The following is a 19,039-nucleotide window of genomic DNA, read 5'->3' as shown; positions in this document are numbered from 1 at the left end:
ATTTATTCAGTTCCAATCATTCTGTTGCATTGCTGTGTTGTGGCATTGCTGTTAAAGTTATCAGACTGCCAGCTATGCTAGTGACATAAGTATGCATACTGCACTGCATCTGTCTAAGAAATTTAAATGAGAATATAGATGTCACTGATTAATATAATTCTCCTTCAAACAGTGGGAAGCTGATGAATTTAGCATATGATGCATCCTTCGTAATTCTTTTACTGAATACTTCATTGTAGACTGTGAAAAGAGTTCAGCAACTCTTAAGTGCAAAACTTTTAGTATCATACAGCAAAATGATGATTGTAACGTGTGAAAGTATTAATTATTCCTTTAGAAAGAGTGGGGTGTTTTGGTCGTATTGTCATTTGTAACATCCATAATGGAAAATGCTGCCTAGTTTTGCAATAAATTGACTACAGAGCCCTCTGCAGAGAGTCAACAGGGGGGTGAACCACAAACTAACATAAATATAGGAAAAAAGGATCACCAGATAATAACAAAACAGCTACGTCTGAGCGAAATTCGTTTCTGAAGCACAAGAGGGAGAAGGGTACTGGGGTTTTTTGCTTCATACTGCCTCTAGTGGCGGTGAGTGGTACAGCATATGAATGATGAGCCACCACAAAGAAAAGGGTTGTGTTGTTTTGTGCTTTCTCTTTCTGTGCTATGCAGCTACAACAACGTCATGTGGGAAGCTTGGTTCCACTGCCTCAACCTTGAGAAATTATCGTTCCTGTGTGAATTGTGTATGGATTATTGCAGGTTCCTACCTCCAAGAAAGTGTATCTATTGTCTTAACAGACAATTCTCGTGTTGTTTATTTCAGTGAGAAATCAGCCTGTTATTGCAGTGACATCATTTACTTAAAGTTTAGGATAAATACTGGAGCTCATCTAGGTAAAGTAATAGACTATACATAGGGACATGCCAGTCATATAGGGTGAGGGCTTTTGTTGAGGGGATGAGGGGTTTTAAGTTGATAACATAATCCAAAGCAACATACCGTGCCTGAAATTGACACACATTCTCTAATCATTTTACAGGTGGATTTTTTCATGACACCATAATACCCAGCACAATGACATTCTGGAATGCATAACCGTAACCGCAACACCACATGCAATCACATCAAGCAGTCACATCTTCATTTTGATTGGTGGGTACGTAATGACTCCACTCAATGGTTCACATTCAGCAAAACTCAGATCCTACCACCCAGCCATTTAGTACAAAAAATATGCTGAAACCCAATCCGAGGTCAATGTTTGAAGAGTACCATCTACCTACACCCATCTTGACACTGACAGTCTTTGCACCATATTCTGATTGATGAGCCAACAGAGGGTGCCTTCAGGGCATTTTTGTGGGAGTCAATGCTCATGTTGTTTTGAAAAAATGCTTGGAGAGTTGACGGCAGCTGTATTCCATACTTTTTACCTCATCTGCATGGAAACACCATAACTGTCCATTCTTAAGGGTCACATTCATTGTTTTTAACCTACCATGGTGACAGGTATATTGATCTACCACATGTGACACAATAAGAATAAGAATGAGAATAAGAAATACTTTATTAATCCTGAAGGAAATTTGAGAATGTGAGATGAGATATAGCTACATATTTCTGCAAAGTGCATGCATGTTTTATTTTGGATGGATTTTCTTGCAACTGAAGCACTGCATGATCACCCATGAAAAATATTATCATAGCCACAGTAGATGTTCAAATTTGTTCCTGCAAGTAAGAATGAGAACTGTCCCTTTCTCTGGCAATTTTTGTTATTTTTTTGACCGGCATTTTTGTCTTTTAAAGAATTTCTTCTGCAGTATTTCCTTTTCTAGGTGAATAAATTCTCATTGACATGTTTGTTTAATGCAATTACATTGCGTTCAAATGAACTCATAACACCTGATATCTTACAGGTCATTAAGAGCCCCGTGGAATTTTTCATTTTCAACTTAATGGAAGTATTCATTGTCACTTCATTTATTGCCATTTTTAAAGAGGGAAAAATGTGTCTCTGTTTATGGGTTTTAATAAAATGCAGTTTGTCAGTGGCAGCTGCCCCTGAATATTGCATTTGCTTGGCAGTCCTAAATCACGCAATATATCCATATATTTTATGCATGCCCAACTGAAAAAAGTTCACCCTGAAATAAAATACCATAGAACAATACTCAAACAATACCTGGGGGAATATGTGTGCATGCGAGGTTTTTGTTAGCCTACCACGCATTTATCTATGCCAGGCAGCGGTATTTGATTCATCCATTACTGTGCGCACCCACGGGACTGTGTGGTTGTAAGATCTTACCCCATCTGCCACTGTGTACTGTGGGCGACTGTAATATCTCAGCATGTGGCATTTGAAGCGGAAAGGTTTGTTTTGTCAGTTGATACTTAAATGTACATGTAAGACAGAGGGGCTTGGATGTTAATTGGGCTCGCTGGGGGTGAGGCTAGCCCGGGACGCAGCCAGAGAGCGCCCGGCCTAATCAGGCAGTGTGGCTGAGCCGCTCCCCGCTGGCTCTCTGCTGTGCCACCGCTCGTACGGGGAGAGTGACAGCTCTAGCGGAGCAGCGGGAGGAGGGGAAAGCGGCCCCCCCTCCTGGGCAGGAAGTGAGGGAGGGAGGAAGAGGGGCTGCTGGGAAGGGAGGAGAAGGAGGCAGCCGGTGCCAGGGAGCTCCAGGGGAGCCCGGAGTGGGGAGTTTGGAAGGAAGCGAGTTGTTCTGCCTTCCATTCGGCTTCACCGGTGCAACTGTCATGTGCACTGAGCCCTATGAGGCACAGTCTGGCTTTTTAATGTTTTTTTCATAGGTTTTTTTTAAGGATGAAGGGTTTATATGTGTGGTATGCCTACACACACACACACACACACGCACACACACAGTCTAAGATCATTTGAAGCTAATGCTATAGGCTGATTAAGCAGGTAACATACACTATATGGACAAAAGTATTTGGCCACACCTGTTTTTCAGGGTTTGGGCTAGGCCCCTTATCTCCAGTGAAGGGCAGTCTTAATGTTTCAGCATACCAAGACATTTTGGACAATGCTATGCTTCCAACTTTGTGGCAACAGTTTGGGGAAGGCCCTTTTCTATTCCAACATGACTGTGCCCCAGTGCACAAAGCAAGGACTATAAAGACATGGTTTGATGAGTTCGGTGTGGAAGAACTTGACTGGCCCACACAGAGCCCTGACCTCAACCCCATCGAGCACCTTTGGGATGAACTGGAACGGGGATTGCGAGCCAGGCCTTCTCGTCCAACATCAGTGCCTGACCTCATAAATGCTCTACAGAATGAATGGGCACAAATTCCCACAGAAACACTCCAAAATCTTGTGGAAAGCCTTCCAAGAAGAGTGGAAGCTGTTATAGCTGCAAAAGGGGGACCAACTCCATATTAAAGTATATGTATCTGAATACAATGTCATTACAATGTAACGGTCAGGCGTCCGAATACTTTTGTCCATATAGTGCATGTATATTGGGGTGGGTCTTGGTTGTAGGAAGAAGCAAGCAATCGTGAGGTGTCTGTCATTCACATTATCTGTATCTGTGGGTCAACATTTTATTCACACACTCCAGACATTCTGTTCACTGGAACAATCCTGATCATAAGTGGTTAAAGACCTGCGGAGGTCTAGGAAGGCTGCCTGCTGGGAGAACCGCATTCCCTTCGCTTGGCGGGCACGCTTACCTCACAGCGGGGTCTTCCTGGTATTCCAGCCCCACTGCACACAGACCCCTACTGCTATGGAGAAAACCATCCAGCAAACCGTGGGGTGTCCAGACATATAAGGCAGTAGGGAGCGTTGGGACCATAGGGAATCTCGCAGCTGCAGAGGCACATACACCTGCCTCATTATCAGAGCCCCCGACCTCCCTCTCACTAGCTGGAGGTTTCAGTTGTCCCATTCAGACACAGAGACCCATCCTGTCAGCTCTCTAAATTGAATCTCACCCACATCTTCTCTGAATGATAATTTCAGCATCTTGTATTTGTACAGCACCCTCCATCAGCAGCTCTCGAAACGCTTTTACGAGGTGGGCGGGGGGGGAGTGACTCACCCCCTCCGCTTATGTGATCCAACAAGCGCAAGGGCCATTTTGGGATGGCGACGTGCTGCGATTCTATATCCATCAGTGGAATGCAATGAAGCTGCCCTCCCTGGAGGAGTAAGTGAATCTTTGCCAATGCATATGACTGGGGGGCAAGGTTAATTCCCTCCCAAGTGAAGTGTGTGTGTGTGTATTTCGGCTAATGTGTTAGACATTTCAGATGGCCTTGGGCCAAGGAGGAAATAAGGATGATGAGAGGTTTGCGAGCCAGCATAGTCTTTACCAATGTGGCATCATTAGACCCGCTAAACCCTACATCTGATATGAATAAATGATCAGCTTTTCTTCAGGGCTTACTATTGCACATTAGATGCTAAACACATCAAATCTCAGGCCCTTCATATTGAAGCTGATCTTTAAATGCAACCCATTGACCTCCTTGGAGAGGGAAAGCAATAGAGTGGTGTATTAATTAACCGTGCTCCGAAGTTGAGGGGAATTACACCCAGCACGCATGTCAAAGGGAAACTCCCGCTGAATACTCCCTCAGCCACGCTGTTGCAAAGATCGATGGACATCCGCGCCATAAAGCATGCATTTTATGTGGCATCGGAGTAATGTATTCATTGCAGAAGAAGGCAAATATGCTCAGACCATTAGCTCCGGGCAAATGTTTCCCTTCTGCCATTAACGCCTCCCTTACATCTCCTACCCACGTGAACCCCTGGAAGGGCGCATACGAAATCATCCACCAAAGTGCCCTATAAAAGCTGGATCGTCTCATTTCTGCCCTTGTTGGGGAAGTAAATAACCACCACCTCCAGAACACTACAATAATTTATGTTAAATACAAATTCCCATTAAAATACTGTACTGTGTATTATTAATTAATGGGCTGCTTGGATTGTTCTGTGTGAAATCAGAGTCCCACTGGACTTGCATTTACATATGTTTGTTAGGTCCAACAAAACAGTTTTCCCGGGTTTTATGTTATTTATTTGGATTGCTTTTTCACTTTCCCCAAATATACCCCTAGCTCTTGAAGGGGTAAACGACTGGTGTTTTGTCAGCGAATGGTTCTCAGTAACCATTAAACAGGTATTCCTTATTGACGTCGCACAGACTGCACTGGAATTGCCGATGATTAGATGTCGTTTTGCACATTTCCTTTATTACTTTTAACCAGCAGAACAAGTGAACAGCCTGTCAACGTCAGCAGGAAGCAGCAGCAACCGTAAGCAGTTGGTTTGGATTACGGAACGCAGCTGGAAAATGTCATAAAGGAAGGGCTCCATCTCTTGGCTATTTGCGTTTTTGTTTTATGGCGTCCAATTTCATGCGCATGAAATGCAAGCCGTTGGCAGAGGAGGGCTGCATGTTTCATGTACGGGGTCACTGGTGTGACACAGAATATGCTGTAGTCCAGGTCTCCTTGTCCCAGCTTGGACTTGCATGCATCAGTTGTGGGTGTCATGCTAAAAGCAGCCTTTCCACCTCATTGCCCTGGCTGTCTCACATTTTACATTACTTTGCAGTATTTATTTGCTTAGCATATTCCCTTATCTAGGGAGACTTACAGAGCTTACATTTGACATTATCCATTTATATAGCTGCATATTTATTGAAGCAGTTAAGACAAGTCATTTGTTCATGGGTGCAACAGCAGCACCACATTCAATATTTGAACATGCACACTATAGTTATAAACTCAGTTCCCTAGCTAATATTCCACACCTCAGATTTTTTTCACCACATTTAACTATGTTGTACCTCCAAGGTGTACTGTATATATTTTTCACTATAACTTTCTCTATTTCCCCCTCTGAGGCCACTTAGAGGGGGAAAGTGTTTTATCATGTTGTATAACAAATAATAATGCCATCAGGACGCTATAGAACACCCAGGCTTCGGAAGACATTTCTTACAATGCCTTTTGCAGATTGAACAAGAAAGCCCCAAAGTATGTAATAAGATGGGCCAAAAGTGCCCTATAGTATAGTAATAGTTTGGAGTGTGGATTCATTGCCATTTTTTTCAGGTGGGGGGGCAGCACTTTCATTGTGTCCAAACAACGGATGCATTTTATCAGCGTAATCAATGGAGTACATCAAGTGCAATTATTTTGGCAATTTGCCTTAAAACAGAGAAGATGAGTGTCTGTAATGTTGTCATTGTTTGCCATGACAACCTTTTCTCACTTGAGGCTTGATAATTAGTGAGCCCATTTTGTCTTGTTTTCAGATGTAACCCTAGTGGTCACCCTGTGTTATTTGGAAAGATAACAAATTTAATTTCCGAATAGGGGACACAGAGTTATGGCATTCTGGGCTATTGAACGTCAATTCAATTATTCTTCAGCAAGGAGTGACTGAAACTGTGACATCGGCTCCACTCCCAGGATATGGAACATCCTCTTAGCGAGCGTATAATAGCCTCCTAATGTGGCAGGCACATTGTGGAAACGTTGCCTCAGTGTTACAAGAATGTTAAGGACATCTTCAGGACTCTGATCTTTATTTACAATAATGGAAAGTTATTATGAGTTCAACACAGGCCCTGCTTAGCTGGCAGTCACTATTGTCATGGGATAAAGATATGCAAAAAATGTAATTAATAACAAAGGAAGATGATCTCAAAGCTGTGATGAAATATTACATTTTACTTATCGAGTAATGTTTAATATGGTATATTATTAATTAGGTATTAATAAAGAATAGTGTGTTGCTTATTTTTGTTTTTCTCACGTTTTCTAAACGTTTTCCTTCATTTTAAAAAAAATCTGTGTGGAAAAAATAAAATATATAAGAATGCACATAGGTTCACCTCAATAAGTACACAGTTGAACGCGTCGCCTCCGTTTCTAAACTATAAAGGCGTCACAGCGTGACTATTCCTAAATCTGAATGAACTCGTTGCAAGCTAATTCGTGGTGCAACAGGACGTCGTTCAGCACTCGCGCCTGGAATGATGGCGTGGCACGGGACCTGACACCTTGTTATCTTCAGAGATTCGGGCAGGCCGATCCGAGTTATTCTCTACAAAAACTGAATGATGGTGATGATGATGATGATGATGAAGAAGATATTATTATTATTATTATTAGTAGTAGTAGTAGTAGTAGTAGTAGTAGCAGTAGTATTAACATTACATTATTAAGACACACCCCTGGACGCAAGCACCGCCCTGTTTTATTCGTAATCAATTAGGTATTAAGACGTATCTGTCAGTATCTTAAAAACAAGTCCAGTATTGTCTCATGAATTGCTAGACCGCATTGTTTACTCTCTACGCTGCCCATGTTCTGTCCGTCACAAAAGCGGGATGATGCACTAGCGTTTTTTTAGCTATTTCTTCCCATTTGCGAATAATCACTTGATAGGCTTAATAGCATGAAAATAATAATAGTATTGCAGGTCTGTGTATTGGCCAAATAGGCCCTATAGTCGCGATAAGTAGTCTTACATTTTATAATAATCCCACTTTTGCTCTAGAGGGTATTAGTGAGGAAGGGTTGTACACCTATTTTGAAAACAATAAGAGCAACGTTGCTACGGACGCATAAAGCTCGTTGCGCAGGCCAGTTAGTATAGAGCTGGAATGTATAATGTGCTGGAATGTATGAATAAAGAAACATCTCATTTGGACTAACTTGAGAACGCCTAGCATTGGTAACATGTGTTTGTGATTGTATAATAATCGCCAGGTTTATGAGCACTAGCATTATTGTTTCCAAAGATATTCAAGATTTACAAGATGCAATGAAGCTATGACTTCTAAATCAAGATGTTTCGGCTTTGGTGGTCCCCTGTTATATAGCAACTGAGTGGACATTAAACTGGTTTATTGACCGGCTATTGTTGAGAGGGTCACAAGTAAAAGCCATTCGCAGGAAGCCGCTATTAGACAAATAAGCTTCTCGGCCCACGTTCCCTTCCCGCGATAAGTTGCCACTTGTCATTTGCTGTAACAAATCCCCACGCTTGTGATGCATGCTACCCTCCTCGGCGATAATGGTAAATGCAGTTAACTGTCGCAATCGTGATAGATATGTGCCTCACAACAGTGTGGGAGTTTAAACAAGCGAGCTGTACACACCGGTTTCGTTCAGCGACGCTGGATTGACAGCGCAAACTCATGATTATTTTGTTTACCCCCTCTCTCCCGAGCGCTCTGTATCGTCGTGCACTGCGCGAGTGGAGTTCGGCTGACTTGCTGCTAGGGTTTCTATTTTCCGTTCGTTTTTACGCATTGCTGTTTTTTTTTTAAACGTAGACTATTTCCTTTGGATTCGACACTTTACCAAGTACCTAACTTGATTACAGGAAGCGCAGTTTTTGCGAGACAGGGATTCACATCTCCCAGATAAGTCTGCGAAGCGCCCAGCTCCAAAGCGTGTTCGTGCTCTACCATGTCCTATGGAGTAAAACTGGACTAGAAGCAGATGTGAATGGTACTGTTGCCTAAGGTCGCTTGTGTTACCACTCATGGGGACAGACTTGATGTTAACCTGACTCGGACACATGTCCCTACCGAAATTCTCAAATTTGCCGGAAGGGACATGATCGGAGCTGCATATTGACTTAATCTGAAAATCTCCGCCACCTGTAATCAATAACGGTGAAATAATGTGAAACGTCATGTGAATCGAAGGATATTTTTTTTTCCTCTTCAACGTCTCTGCTAGTAGAAAAAGTGTCTTTCAGCAATCAATGTTTTGCTGCTGATTAAGCCACGCGCATGCGTTGCTATCATAGGAATTATTGCGCTACCCAGGACTAAGTTGCGTTCCCGAATCCTCACTCCAGCCAATTCTTTCATTAAAGTTAGGAATGTGGACAGTTCAGGAACAAGGACGTGCCGGGATTTTGTGTCTTCCTTTGATGGTCGCCGCTGTCTGCTGTGCACAAAGGTGAGATTTTTTTTTTTTTTACATCGAAGATATTTTCATCCCATCCACCCCGCCGCGCAGTTGTCAGTTTGGCGAGATTCTGAGTGAAATCCATATTTCTTCCTTGTAGTGCGAACGAACCCAGCAACATGTCATATGTGAAAGAAACCGTGGACAAACTGCTTAAGGGATATGACATTCGTTTAAGGCCTGATTTTGGAGGTAATGTGTTTCTTATAATTGACAGAATATTCGTTAGTTAGAATTACTTATTTCATTGGCAATTTGCTGTCAATATTCAGTGCACATTGCATGCACGCTGATTTGGTAGTCGTGGCATTCTCTGAAGTTTATCATACATACAGAAATGTCTCTTTTGTTTCCGAATAAAAGGTGCCCCTGTCGATGTCGGGATGAGCATAGACATCGCCAGCATCGACATGGTATCTGAAGTGAATATGGTGAGTGTTTTTTTGGATTAGCAAGACGCCTGTGGAGACATTATGACAAAATGTCTCACGTTGTGCCTCAGCTCATCTCCTCTCCTTCTCGTGCCGCTCAAGTCAGATTCGATCGCTGACGCGCACGGCGGCTCTGTCTCCTGCCCTCGGTTTTTTGAAGTAGTTGCTCTAAAATTAAAATTCCTTTTATTACTTTTAGCGTTAGGCGTCCGCTGAGAATGAAGCCCCCTTTGAAGTACAGTAGTTCGTCGAGTCGTTAGATTTGATCAGTGCGCATAATGCCGCCATCTGCCGATTACTACTAGTCACTACATTCAGCACCACGGAGAGTTCCGCACTGTTGAGGCGTGAACTTCCCATTCGTGTTCGTGCCCGTTAACATTGTTGCGAGCTGGGAAAGAGCTCAGCTGCACGTTGCTACTGTGCATGGCATGTGTCTACCATAGGCACTCGGATACCTGCTTTCACGTTTTAGGGATATATCTCTGCAAACCGAAAAAAAGAATGTAAAATCTAGAAAACACAATGAAAATTCAGGCTGCCTGCCGCAAATTTACACAGAAGAATGTCAGGGGTCCCTTAACATATAGGAGCAAGACAGCTGGTCTAAGCTATTTACAGTACACATACATGACTATGCATGGCAAGCTCTGTAGAGCATCCAAAGTGCAGGTTTCCACAAACCACCCTCTTGTACACATGGACTGCTCTTTCTGTGCGTGCCTGATTGCGACAAAATGACCTGCTAATTTTGGTGCAGTCTCCACCCTGGGCGGTTTATTGTGTAACACCATCAACAGACGCGAGCGTTGACCAAGCAGGTGCTGGCGCAGTGTATACAGCCCTGCAACGCACTCCCACTCACTGCTGATGCAACGCGACCCATATTGGCAGAGAGGAGCGGCTCCAGAGTTGCCAGTAGGCAGTTGGTTTGAGTCATCTGACCCAGCGGTATGTTCTTTTCATCGTGGGAAAACGGGAGCGCTTTCTCAAGCACAGCTCACCATTGGTCTTCGCTCTCTTGACTCTGCTTTCAGAATGTGGTTGCGTGGTTGTCTTTCAGGTTGTGCTGCAGTTTGCTTCCTGTCGGAAGTGCCGCCACCTTGTTTAGTTTAGCTTGTGTCAAATGTTTCAAGTGTTTCACCACCATCAGCATTTATTCTGGGGGACACAACGTGTTGTTGGGCTGGTCAAAGCTCCTGGTATGCTAGGTATCGTTCTTATAGACTCTTGCCTTAGCTGTGCTTGTGACAGACAACGTGTATGCAGACAATTATCTAAGCCAGAAGCTCCCTAAACCTGGGCTACTTAACTCCACTCCTGAGGGCCTCCAATTTAGCAGGTTTTCCAGCTCTCTCAATTGCTTCAATCAAGACAGTGATTAGCTGAATCAAGTGGTTAAGTGCCTGACATTGCGAGCCTCCAGGGCAAGGGTCGAGTAGCCCTGATTGGAGCCCCGGCACTCAGTAAAAGGCCATTAAATAAAGCACATCTGTTTCTGCCATTCTGGCCCAAGTGCTTTTTAAACGTGCACATCGCTTTTGCTAATTACAGTCTGCAGGCATCCAGAGTGCTGTCCAGTGGAATGGCTGGTGACATTTCACTGTTGTAGGGTCAATACTAAGTCTAGCAGCTGTGTCTGAGACACACAAATGGATTGAGATGAACACAGATGTAGCTGTGTGTGATGGCAGCCACATCATGTGTGGTCGGCAGTCAAGGGCTAAGCAAAGTAGAAGCATCCACTAGAGGAATTAGTGAATGCTGTGAGAAGTTTTACATGTACTAAATATGCATGTCACAGACATATTGGGCTGGGTTTATGATCAAGGGCAACAACAAAGTACTTTTTGTGCAGGTACACACTGAGCAATGAATGTGCTAAATTAGGTCAGACAATGACATGAGAAGGTATGCAAAATGTCAGGAACCCAGAGCTATGGCATTGAGTGGGCACAGATCAGAGATGCTGACGGTTTGTGAGATGATTGTATTAATGCTGTCAAAAGTTAATAATGAGTGTGGCAAGAAAAAATGAACACAATGGGCAAGAATAATGACCTAGGTCAGGGGAAAGAATTAAAGATTAGGATGGTAGGGAGGCCTTTCACCAACTTATGGTTTTGCAGGGCACACTCTGCACCTATGTGGTACCAGGAGTTGGTCATTTTTGGGGTTTCCTACAGAAAAAGCCACAATGACCCTGAGGTCTCACTGATTGCAAGCATTTTATTTCTGTTGCATCTAAGCTCATTTAATGGCACTTAGCAAGCTAACTAATTCTATTTTCAATCAGTGGGCTCACTAGGTAACACATTGGCTAAGTGGATAATTCATCATACACCACCGGCTATTTAATTTTATTTTCAACCATTTTCCCATTAGCTGGCTTGCACCAGCTCATTAAAGCTAACTAGACAACTAAGCTGTAAGTGTGACCCCCACCTACTACTTACTTATGTACTTAAAAATGGAAACCCTATTTTTGGGATTGCTTCTACTGTCTTAGAATACATACTTAGTGCATGTGAGTAACTTGATACTACAAGCATCTTGAGTATTGATACACTATAGATGATCAACAACAAATGTTCTCAGAAATAATAGAGGGAAATCATGTGATGCACTAAAAAGAAAAGCAGGAAGAAAGTGAAATAAGAAAAGAATTAAATTTGACCAAAGCAAGGCCTGGAAGAGTCAATCGCGAGCTCACCATGGTGTGATGGTGGAGCACTTTGCCAGCTTTGAAATCCTAAGCACTGATAACTGTCACCATGTCAACACACCTGGCCTCCCTGGCAATGCTGCAGATGTGACATTAGCCAGCGCTCATCACAGGTGGCGCGTTAATCACCTCCGCGGGCAAAATGAGATTGATTCCCGAAGCCGTCACGGCCTCGTCTCGACCTCCAGCTAATGACATTTATGATACAGTATGTCATTGTCCTCCTGCTGCCTCAACACGGCGGGCATCTGCTGCTCGGAGCCTGCCTCCAGAATCAATCAAAATGCTAATTATCGGACCGGAATATGATGGACCGATTGCAAATAGACATAACAGTTTTTAGCAGGGCGTTAGCTGTGGGTCAGCTTGCCAATGAGCACAATTAATAGACTGTGCTAATGTCAAAGGGCACAAGGTGGGGCGGTGATCTGTGAAGAGATTAAACCCAGGGAACGTTACCAAGCGTCCATCAATCAGCCTTGGAAAGGGGGAATCTGCTTTGGTTTTGCATGGAGAGTCCAATCAACCCATTTCCTCGGGTTTCGCTGTGAAGTCATTTTAATACTGTGTAGAACTGCGTTCTTAAGTGTTTGTGGTGAGACAATAGATCAATGGCGTGTGTCCCAATACCGCCAAACATACCCTTGAGGGTAGACTAGGCCACCACAGGCATAAAGCTGTGAGCCTGTCCCTATTTAGACATACGGTGTATGAGTCAAAGCATCAGATATTTCCCTAGATGTGATCTGTTAGAATGCCACAGGCTAAGTTTGCTCTGACAAGGAATTGCAGACCCTAAACAAAAAAATGTAATAACAGACCGTGCTTAGACTCTGGAGTCACTGGAGGGCTGAATATTTGCATTGTTGTGAACGGTGTTAGATACTGGTGGGGCTCATTGTGCACTTCCATGGTAACCCTGAGTTATGAATTTTTATGATGGCTTTACCGTAACCAGAGGAGATATCGATGTTGATTTAATTTTGAGGTATAACGTGTGCCACCCACATAGATGGCATGAATCATTGCCCACACCACTTTTAAGCCCCTAGGAGTGCAGCATTTAAGTGGTGTCCATGTCCATGTCTGCGAGGTGTTTTGGTGCCACCATTGTTTAGGTATTGAGTATTTTGGGGGCTTAGAGGCCCAATTCAATCCAGGCCTGTTGCATTGTGGGACTTTGTCTATTGCTCTATCTCCACTTAAAGGATCCATTTAATTTCAGCTCTGTGAACAGTCCCGGAGTTCTCAGTGTGCTTTTTCATCATTCTGTTCTTGCTTTATTTAAAAGTAATGATCCATCTGCCTAGCTTTCACCGTGGGGCTGTTTATATCACTGATGCTGCATTAAGGGGGACCAGGTGTCTGTCAGTGCAAGAGTGCCACAGTCTTTTTCTTCCTCTCTAAACAGGCTCCTCTCCCAGACTCTGTAAACCAGCTTCTCATAACTGGCTCCGAGTCGTTCTTTCCAGTGAAATCACTGATATCAGACATGTCCAGCTCAATTCCTGGAGGACTGATGCATATGCTTTTTTTTATCTTATCCCTCTGTTTTCGTCTTTGTTTTCCTAATTACCCCCATCATTTACTGCATTTAGTATTTTTTGATGAGACAATACATCACAGCTGAAGACTGCATATGTGCCATGTGTTAATCGCTAATTGCCGATTGGACCAGATACACCAGGGCAACTGGCTGGAAACAGTACATGCACTCGTCATCTGTGAATAAACTTTGACACCTCTGACTCATCAGGATACAACAAGGACACTATACCTTTCATGTCATATTTGGCACACTCAGGGTGGAATTTACTGGGAGAGGCATAAGGAGCCACATATTGCAATCATTTTGCCTCCGCTCAGTTTAGAGAAGTATTTGCTAAAAGTGATTACATTAATTAAGAAGGCCACAAACAATCTGTTACCAGTTTATCAGTTCATAAATTGCTAGCAGCTGCTAACCATATCTTGTGGTAAGGAAGGATTCTGAAAGTGCGTCAGAAGGCTGAGGAATGTGGGGTAGGTTAGCAGCGCGTTCCGAACCAAATTCATGAATGCGCTTACTTCACAGCGACTTGTCAAGCAGCCACAACAATGCCCTGTCTCCCAAAACCTTCTTCCCCCAGGTGTGAAAAAGCAGTCGCGGTGACACTGTCCCGCAATACCAGCTTAGGTAAATCGCATTCAGAATTAGACCTCCATTGGCACCCATTAAGCAAGTTCTCCTCCCTGTATTTTTCCCATTGCACGTGGAAGCTGCCAACACTGCGTATGCATCGAGGTTAACCTGCAAAAGGTGTCAGGCCCCACGCATATCACGTTTAATATGCCACTCGTCCAGGTGCACCAGCTCAGTAAAAGCACTCAGGTGCATTTTTACATGAGTTGACAGCTTTGCTTGGCCTTAAACCCCAGTAAACCTTCACTTTATCTCACCCATGGGCACAAATGTTTTAAAATGGTAGGGACAGCTCTGTTGCCGTGCTTAGTATTAAAAGTATGTTAATTCATATCTGCAGCTCTCTGTGGCAGCTCTGGCAGTTTTATATTATGCTACTGGTTCCACTGCACTTGCCTATCCATTTGAATGCTGCCCTTGTTTATTGTAGTGCTCTAATTCTAATGCCTGCAGAGGACTGAGTGTGCCGACCTAATGAAGGAATAACAGTGATTATTATTATACCGTAGGGTGACATTTTAGCATGCTCAGAGGCTGATAGCAAGCTGATGTCCCAGCTGAAACGAAATCTGCAATTTCAAAGAAAGCCGACGTGCTGCGTAATGAACTGGTTCTTTTTTAACAGAAATCACAGAGGCCGCCAGGAGAATGCCACAGGTCAGCTCTTGATTGTGTTCAAGACTTCAATTAAGTAATGACTTCGACCCGGTGGCTGATCAATGGAGACAAGACCCTTACGATCAGCGGGTTTTGTTTCGTGAAAGACCCAGTTTCTCTCCAGCAAGTGAACAAAATCCTTATCGTTGTCACGTCTGCAGTCTTACAGTGACAAAGTCCCCACTTCAGCTATAGACTAGTGTATTTGCCAGTGGTCCTTTTCCTTGTCAGATGGTAATTGTCATTGCCCCCCTCACGAGCTATTAAACCTCCAGTTTTGTAATCTGCCCGCGTTCACCACAGTGAATCACGTAATATGCTGTGATCTTAAATTTGGAACGACACTGATGGCACACAGGCACTGATGACGAAACTCTGACCCACTTGCTAATTCACGCGTGACCTACCTAGGCAGTTTTGTGACACGTTACCGATTTTAGCCAAAAGGGAGGCTGCCAGCAGCATAGAGGTGACTGAGTTCATTACGTGTGGCAAGCAAGGAGGTCACACACTTATCTCCCCTCGATCATCTGAAGGTCAAATGGGTCTGCAAGCTTAGCGATTGGCTGTGTCCTGTGTGGGAGGAGGGGAATACTTGAAAATGAGATGTCGTCAGTTTGGCAAACGATTCAGCAAGTAACAGCTTGGATCTGCTACTGCACCTTAGGAGATCTTACAGCCAGTTTGAGAATACTTCATTGTGTGGTTGTTTCCTCTGAACTGCAGCATTCACAGCACGGATGAAGCACTTTGAACTGTTGATTTTTCAGGGCCATCCCATGATCATTCCATTGGTCACTCAAGAAAACATTGGATTACATGTTAAAATGTAATACTGAAACTATACTGGTGTTCAGGAGGGCAGAGAGGGTATTTTACCCCCCCCCAAAAAAAAAAAAATCTGGGCTGAGTGGCTACCTTGTGACATCATCTTTCTGAGAGGGGGGGGCATGGGAGTGGGGGGGCTGCTTTCTGGGTTTGTATTCTCTTTCACCTTGAGACTACTTAAGACATGGGGAGCTGGGGGGGAGGCTGTTTGCTTCATTGCTATTGCAGATGTATTTTAATGTCCTGTATTCAGCATGTATATGTATTGAGAATGAAGACGTCCTGTATTAAGACACTGTAGCAAAAGAGGAAAACATCTCAAACTGTAACAGCCGGCAAGCTGAGGCCAAAAATAACTCAAACTTTCCTGGGGTGGGAGGGAGGACCTGAAAATAACTCCACCATACCCCAATTTGTGGCCTGCTTTTTCTCACGATCCGGCTTTGTAGCTCCTCTGTATCGAGGTGAGCGGCATATATTTAGGCAGACTGGAAATAGCCGTGCTGTCTCTGAGGGGCTCCCCAGAGAAACCATCGCGGCAGCAGAATGCTGCAGTTACCCGTCCCCGATCAAAAAGTGATCTGAGATTACAGTTAAAACACGCTGGATCCGTGATTTATGGGGACACCATTAAAACGCACTGGATTCATGGTTTTATGGGGACTGTTAAACACACAGTGTTCATGGTTGAAGGGGATGACTGTTAAAATACATTGGGTTTATGATGAGGGGGGTAACCACTAACAGTCTTTACTCATGCTCAAGAAATGACAGAAACATACATGATTCAGGGTTAATAAGGCAAGCCTGTGACATGGTCACAAATACAATGTGTAATCTATCAGTGGGAATTCATATTTTCATATTTTCAAGATGCGCACACACATTCAATCACATACATACTGTACACACACACATATGCTCAGAAAAGAACACATTCTTGATACACTCTTTACCATTGCAACATACTTTGCACACATATGCAATATGCACACTGATATTCACTCACAGAGTATGTACACATGAAGATCCACACACATGCGTGCACATGCACAAATCATAGCTCAGGGTTTGTGTTCATCCGTCCATTTTGTACTGTTAATGATTTAATTGGGTTCATTAGCCAACGGATCGGACACGTCAGGCCATTGCCTTTTCTCTCGACAAGCGGATTGATCGGAGACCCGTGAAACCTCCCGGACCCTGGAGCTGGTTCGATCCCTCAGAGCACCGCCACATCTCAGACGTGATAATCAATCCCTTTCCACGTTCACCAGCACTGTGGCCTGATGCAATCTCCTGTCGCCCTCAGGGCAGGCTATTAGCATGGCTGCTAACAGTGATTGGCGTGAGGGCATTGCAGATCTCACAGCTCAAAACCCGTGACCATCGAGGAAGTGGAGGCTAATGCTTGGGGTCGGCTGCTGCCAATCACTATGGCGGCATCACGTCGTGGTCACCATGCGGTCAGGTTACGGTCACAGGTTCCTCAGCCAGTGACAGGGTCAAATCCTCGACCACCAAGCCGCGGGCGTGTAGACTGCGGCATTCTCAAAAGCAAACAGCTCTTGCCACAGCCAGCGCTGCCAGAGAGGAATCAATCTCCCCCAAGGGCAATTTTTTTAAAACTCCCCGCTCCCCGCAGGTTCGATCGATTTCTGATTAATTATTCATCCCTTATTTCTAATTTATGGCGCCTTTATTAATACGGCTGTCAAAGAGCACCTGGTTTTCGTATGAAAACGCAGCCGCTGTGGCATTTGAGAGGGAAGGAAGGAGAATGTTCCCGGCGCGTGTGAAGTTGTGAGGGCCGCTTTGCTGGCTCATAAATAGACCAGCCGCCCACACTTCACTGGAAAGGTTCTGGCTTCGTGCTGCATGTAAACCACACAGCGAGTGGGCTGCACTGCCACACTTGCTCACAAAGGATTCAATATGTGTGCTAGCCCTCCTGGTTCTTGGACCCCCAGGCCTTTACCCTGTGGTTTCATAGAGAACACAGAGAGACAGTCCTCTCTCTTTATCTGATCAAATTTAATCTGGTCTGATGAATTACACTTATTGCACTTTAAGTACTTCGGAAGTAAAACCCGGGGCAAACAGGGCATTTTGTGATGTTGTTGGTACTGCCTGTGTCTGATGTTCGATTTTAAACTTGAATTCCTTCGGGACATGTTTCCTCCCACATTGAGGTAGTTTGTTCCATGATTTCTGGAAATCCCTGAGCTATGCAAAGTACCGATGGGGTTATTTTTGTTGTCCAGCAATTATGCTTGAAGGACCTGCAGTAAATTGCCACAGTGGCACAGTAGTGAGGAATGGGGCTCATAAGATGGGCTGCAAATGTTATACCTTTGAACAAGGCCCTTAGCCAGAATTGCTGCCGCAAAAATATGCAGTTGTTTAGATGGTGGCTATGGGAGTTATGTACTGTAAGTCGCTCTGGAGAAGAGCGTCTCCTCAGCCGATAAAGGGACGAAGAGTATTTTGTGCCTCTCCCTTCCTTGCGATAGCCTGTGAATTGAACCTCAATACCTGCTGCGGCCGAAGCGAGCCAATTCATCTCTGAGACACATGCAGCCGAGGACAATCGGGCTGCTGCTCTCAGCCATGACCCCAGAAAGCAATCCCAGTTTCGGAGCCCTGTTTCCAAGGGTTCGGACGGCTCGCAGTAAGAATGCAAGGTGACACGTGATGTTTTCTCCTCACTGGCCAAGGAGCTGCAGTACAACTCTTGTCTTTTGTGTTCCTTCCCCATTAGGGGCTGGAAATCGAGGCGCTGGTGATCGCGTGGAGCCTGATTTGTGCAGGGGCGAAGGGGGGAACGGGGGGAATTGTGCTTACAGCACTGTGATATGAATTTCATTTGTCTCATTTGTGGTTTTTTCCAACCCCTTTCCTTAATGTTTCACTAGTTGTCTGAGGCACAGACAAATGTTTCTCTGTATGTTTTGTCTAGACAATTAGGGCATGCAAATGTAGAAGTTACTTGCACATTTATCTGCTCCTGATTTAATTAAAATCTTATCAGGCCATTGGTTGAATCAGTGCATTGCAGAGAGGCATGTCAAAACCCTGTTTATTCAGAAAAATGTGTTTTTTTTCCACGTTCTGGCAAATCTGCTGCATTTCAATTTTTAGCAGTGCATCAGCATTTTGATGAGAATTGAGGATTTTGATGATTGATTGTGTCCTACACAGTGAGGCATCTTCTACACAGCTGAGCT

General features: G+C 44.1%; 1 protein-coding gene across 1 annotated transcript in view; it reads left to right on the top strand.

The window, feature by feature from the left end:
- The first annotated feature begins 8,900 nt into the window (after positions 1–8,900).
- Positions 8,901–19,039, top strand: part of LOC118793227 (gamma-aminobutyric acid receptor subunit beta-1-like) — a 51,720-nt gene continuing 41,581 nt past the window's right edge. The window contains exons 1-3 of the mRNA XM_036551294.1: positions 8,901–8,980; positions 9,090–9,181; positions 9,353–9,420. Of these exons, the coding sequence (XP_036407187.1) occupies positions 8,901–8,980; positions 9,090–9,181; positions 9,353–9,420 (240 nt within the window). The remainder of the gene's footprint in view (positions 8,981–9,089; positions 9,182–9,352; positions 9,421–19,039) is intronic.

The sequence above is a fragment of the Megalops cyprinoides genome, chromosome 18 (genome assembly GCF_013368585.1).
Source record: "Megalops cyprinoides isolate fMegCyp1 chromosome 18, fMegCyp1.pri, whole genome shotgun sequence".
Taxonomy (NCBI): Eukaryota; Metazoa; Chordata; class Actinopteri; order Elopiformes; family Megalopidae; genus Megalops; species Megalops cyprinoides.
This window is presented reverse-complemented; position numbering and strand designations above follow the sequence as displayed.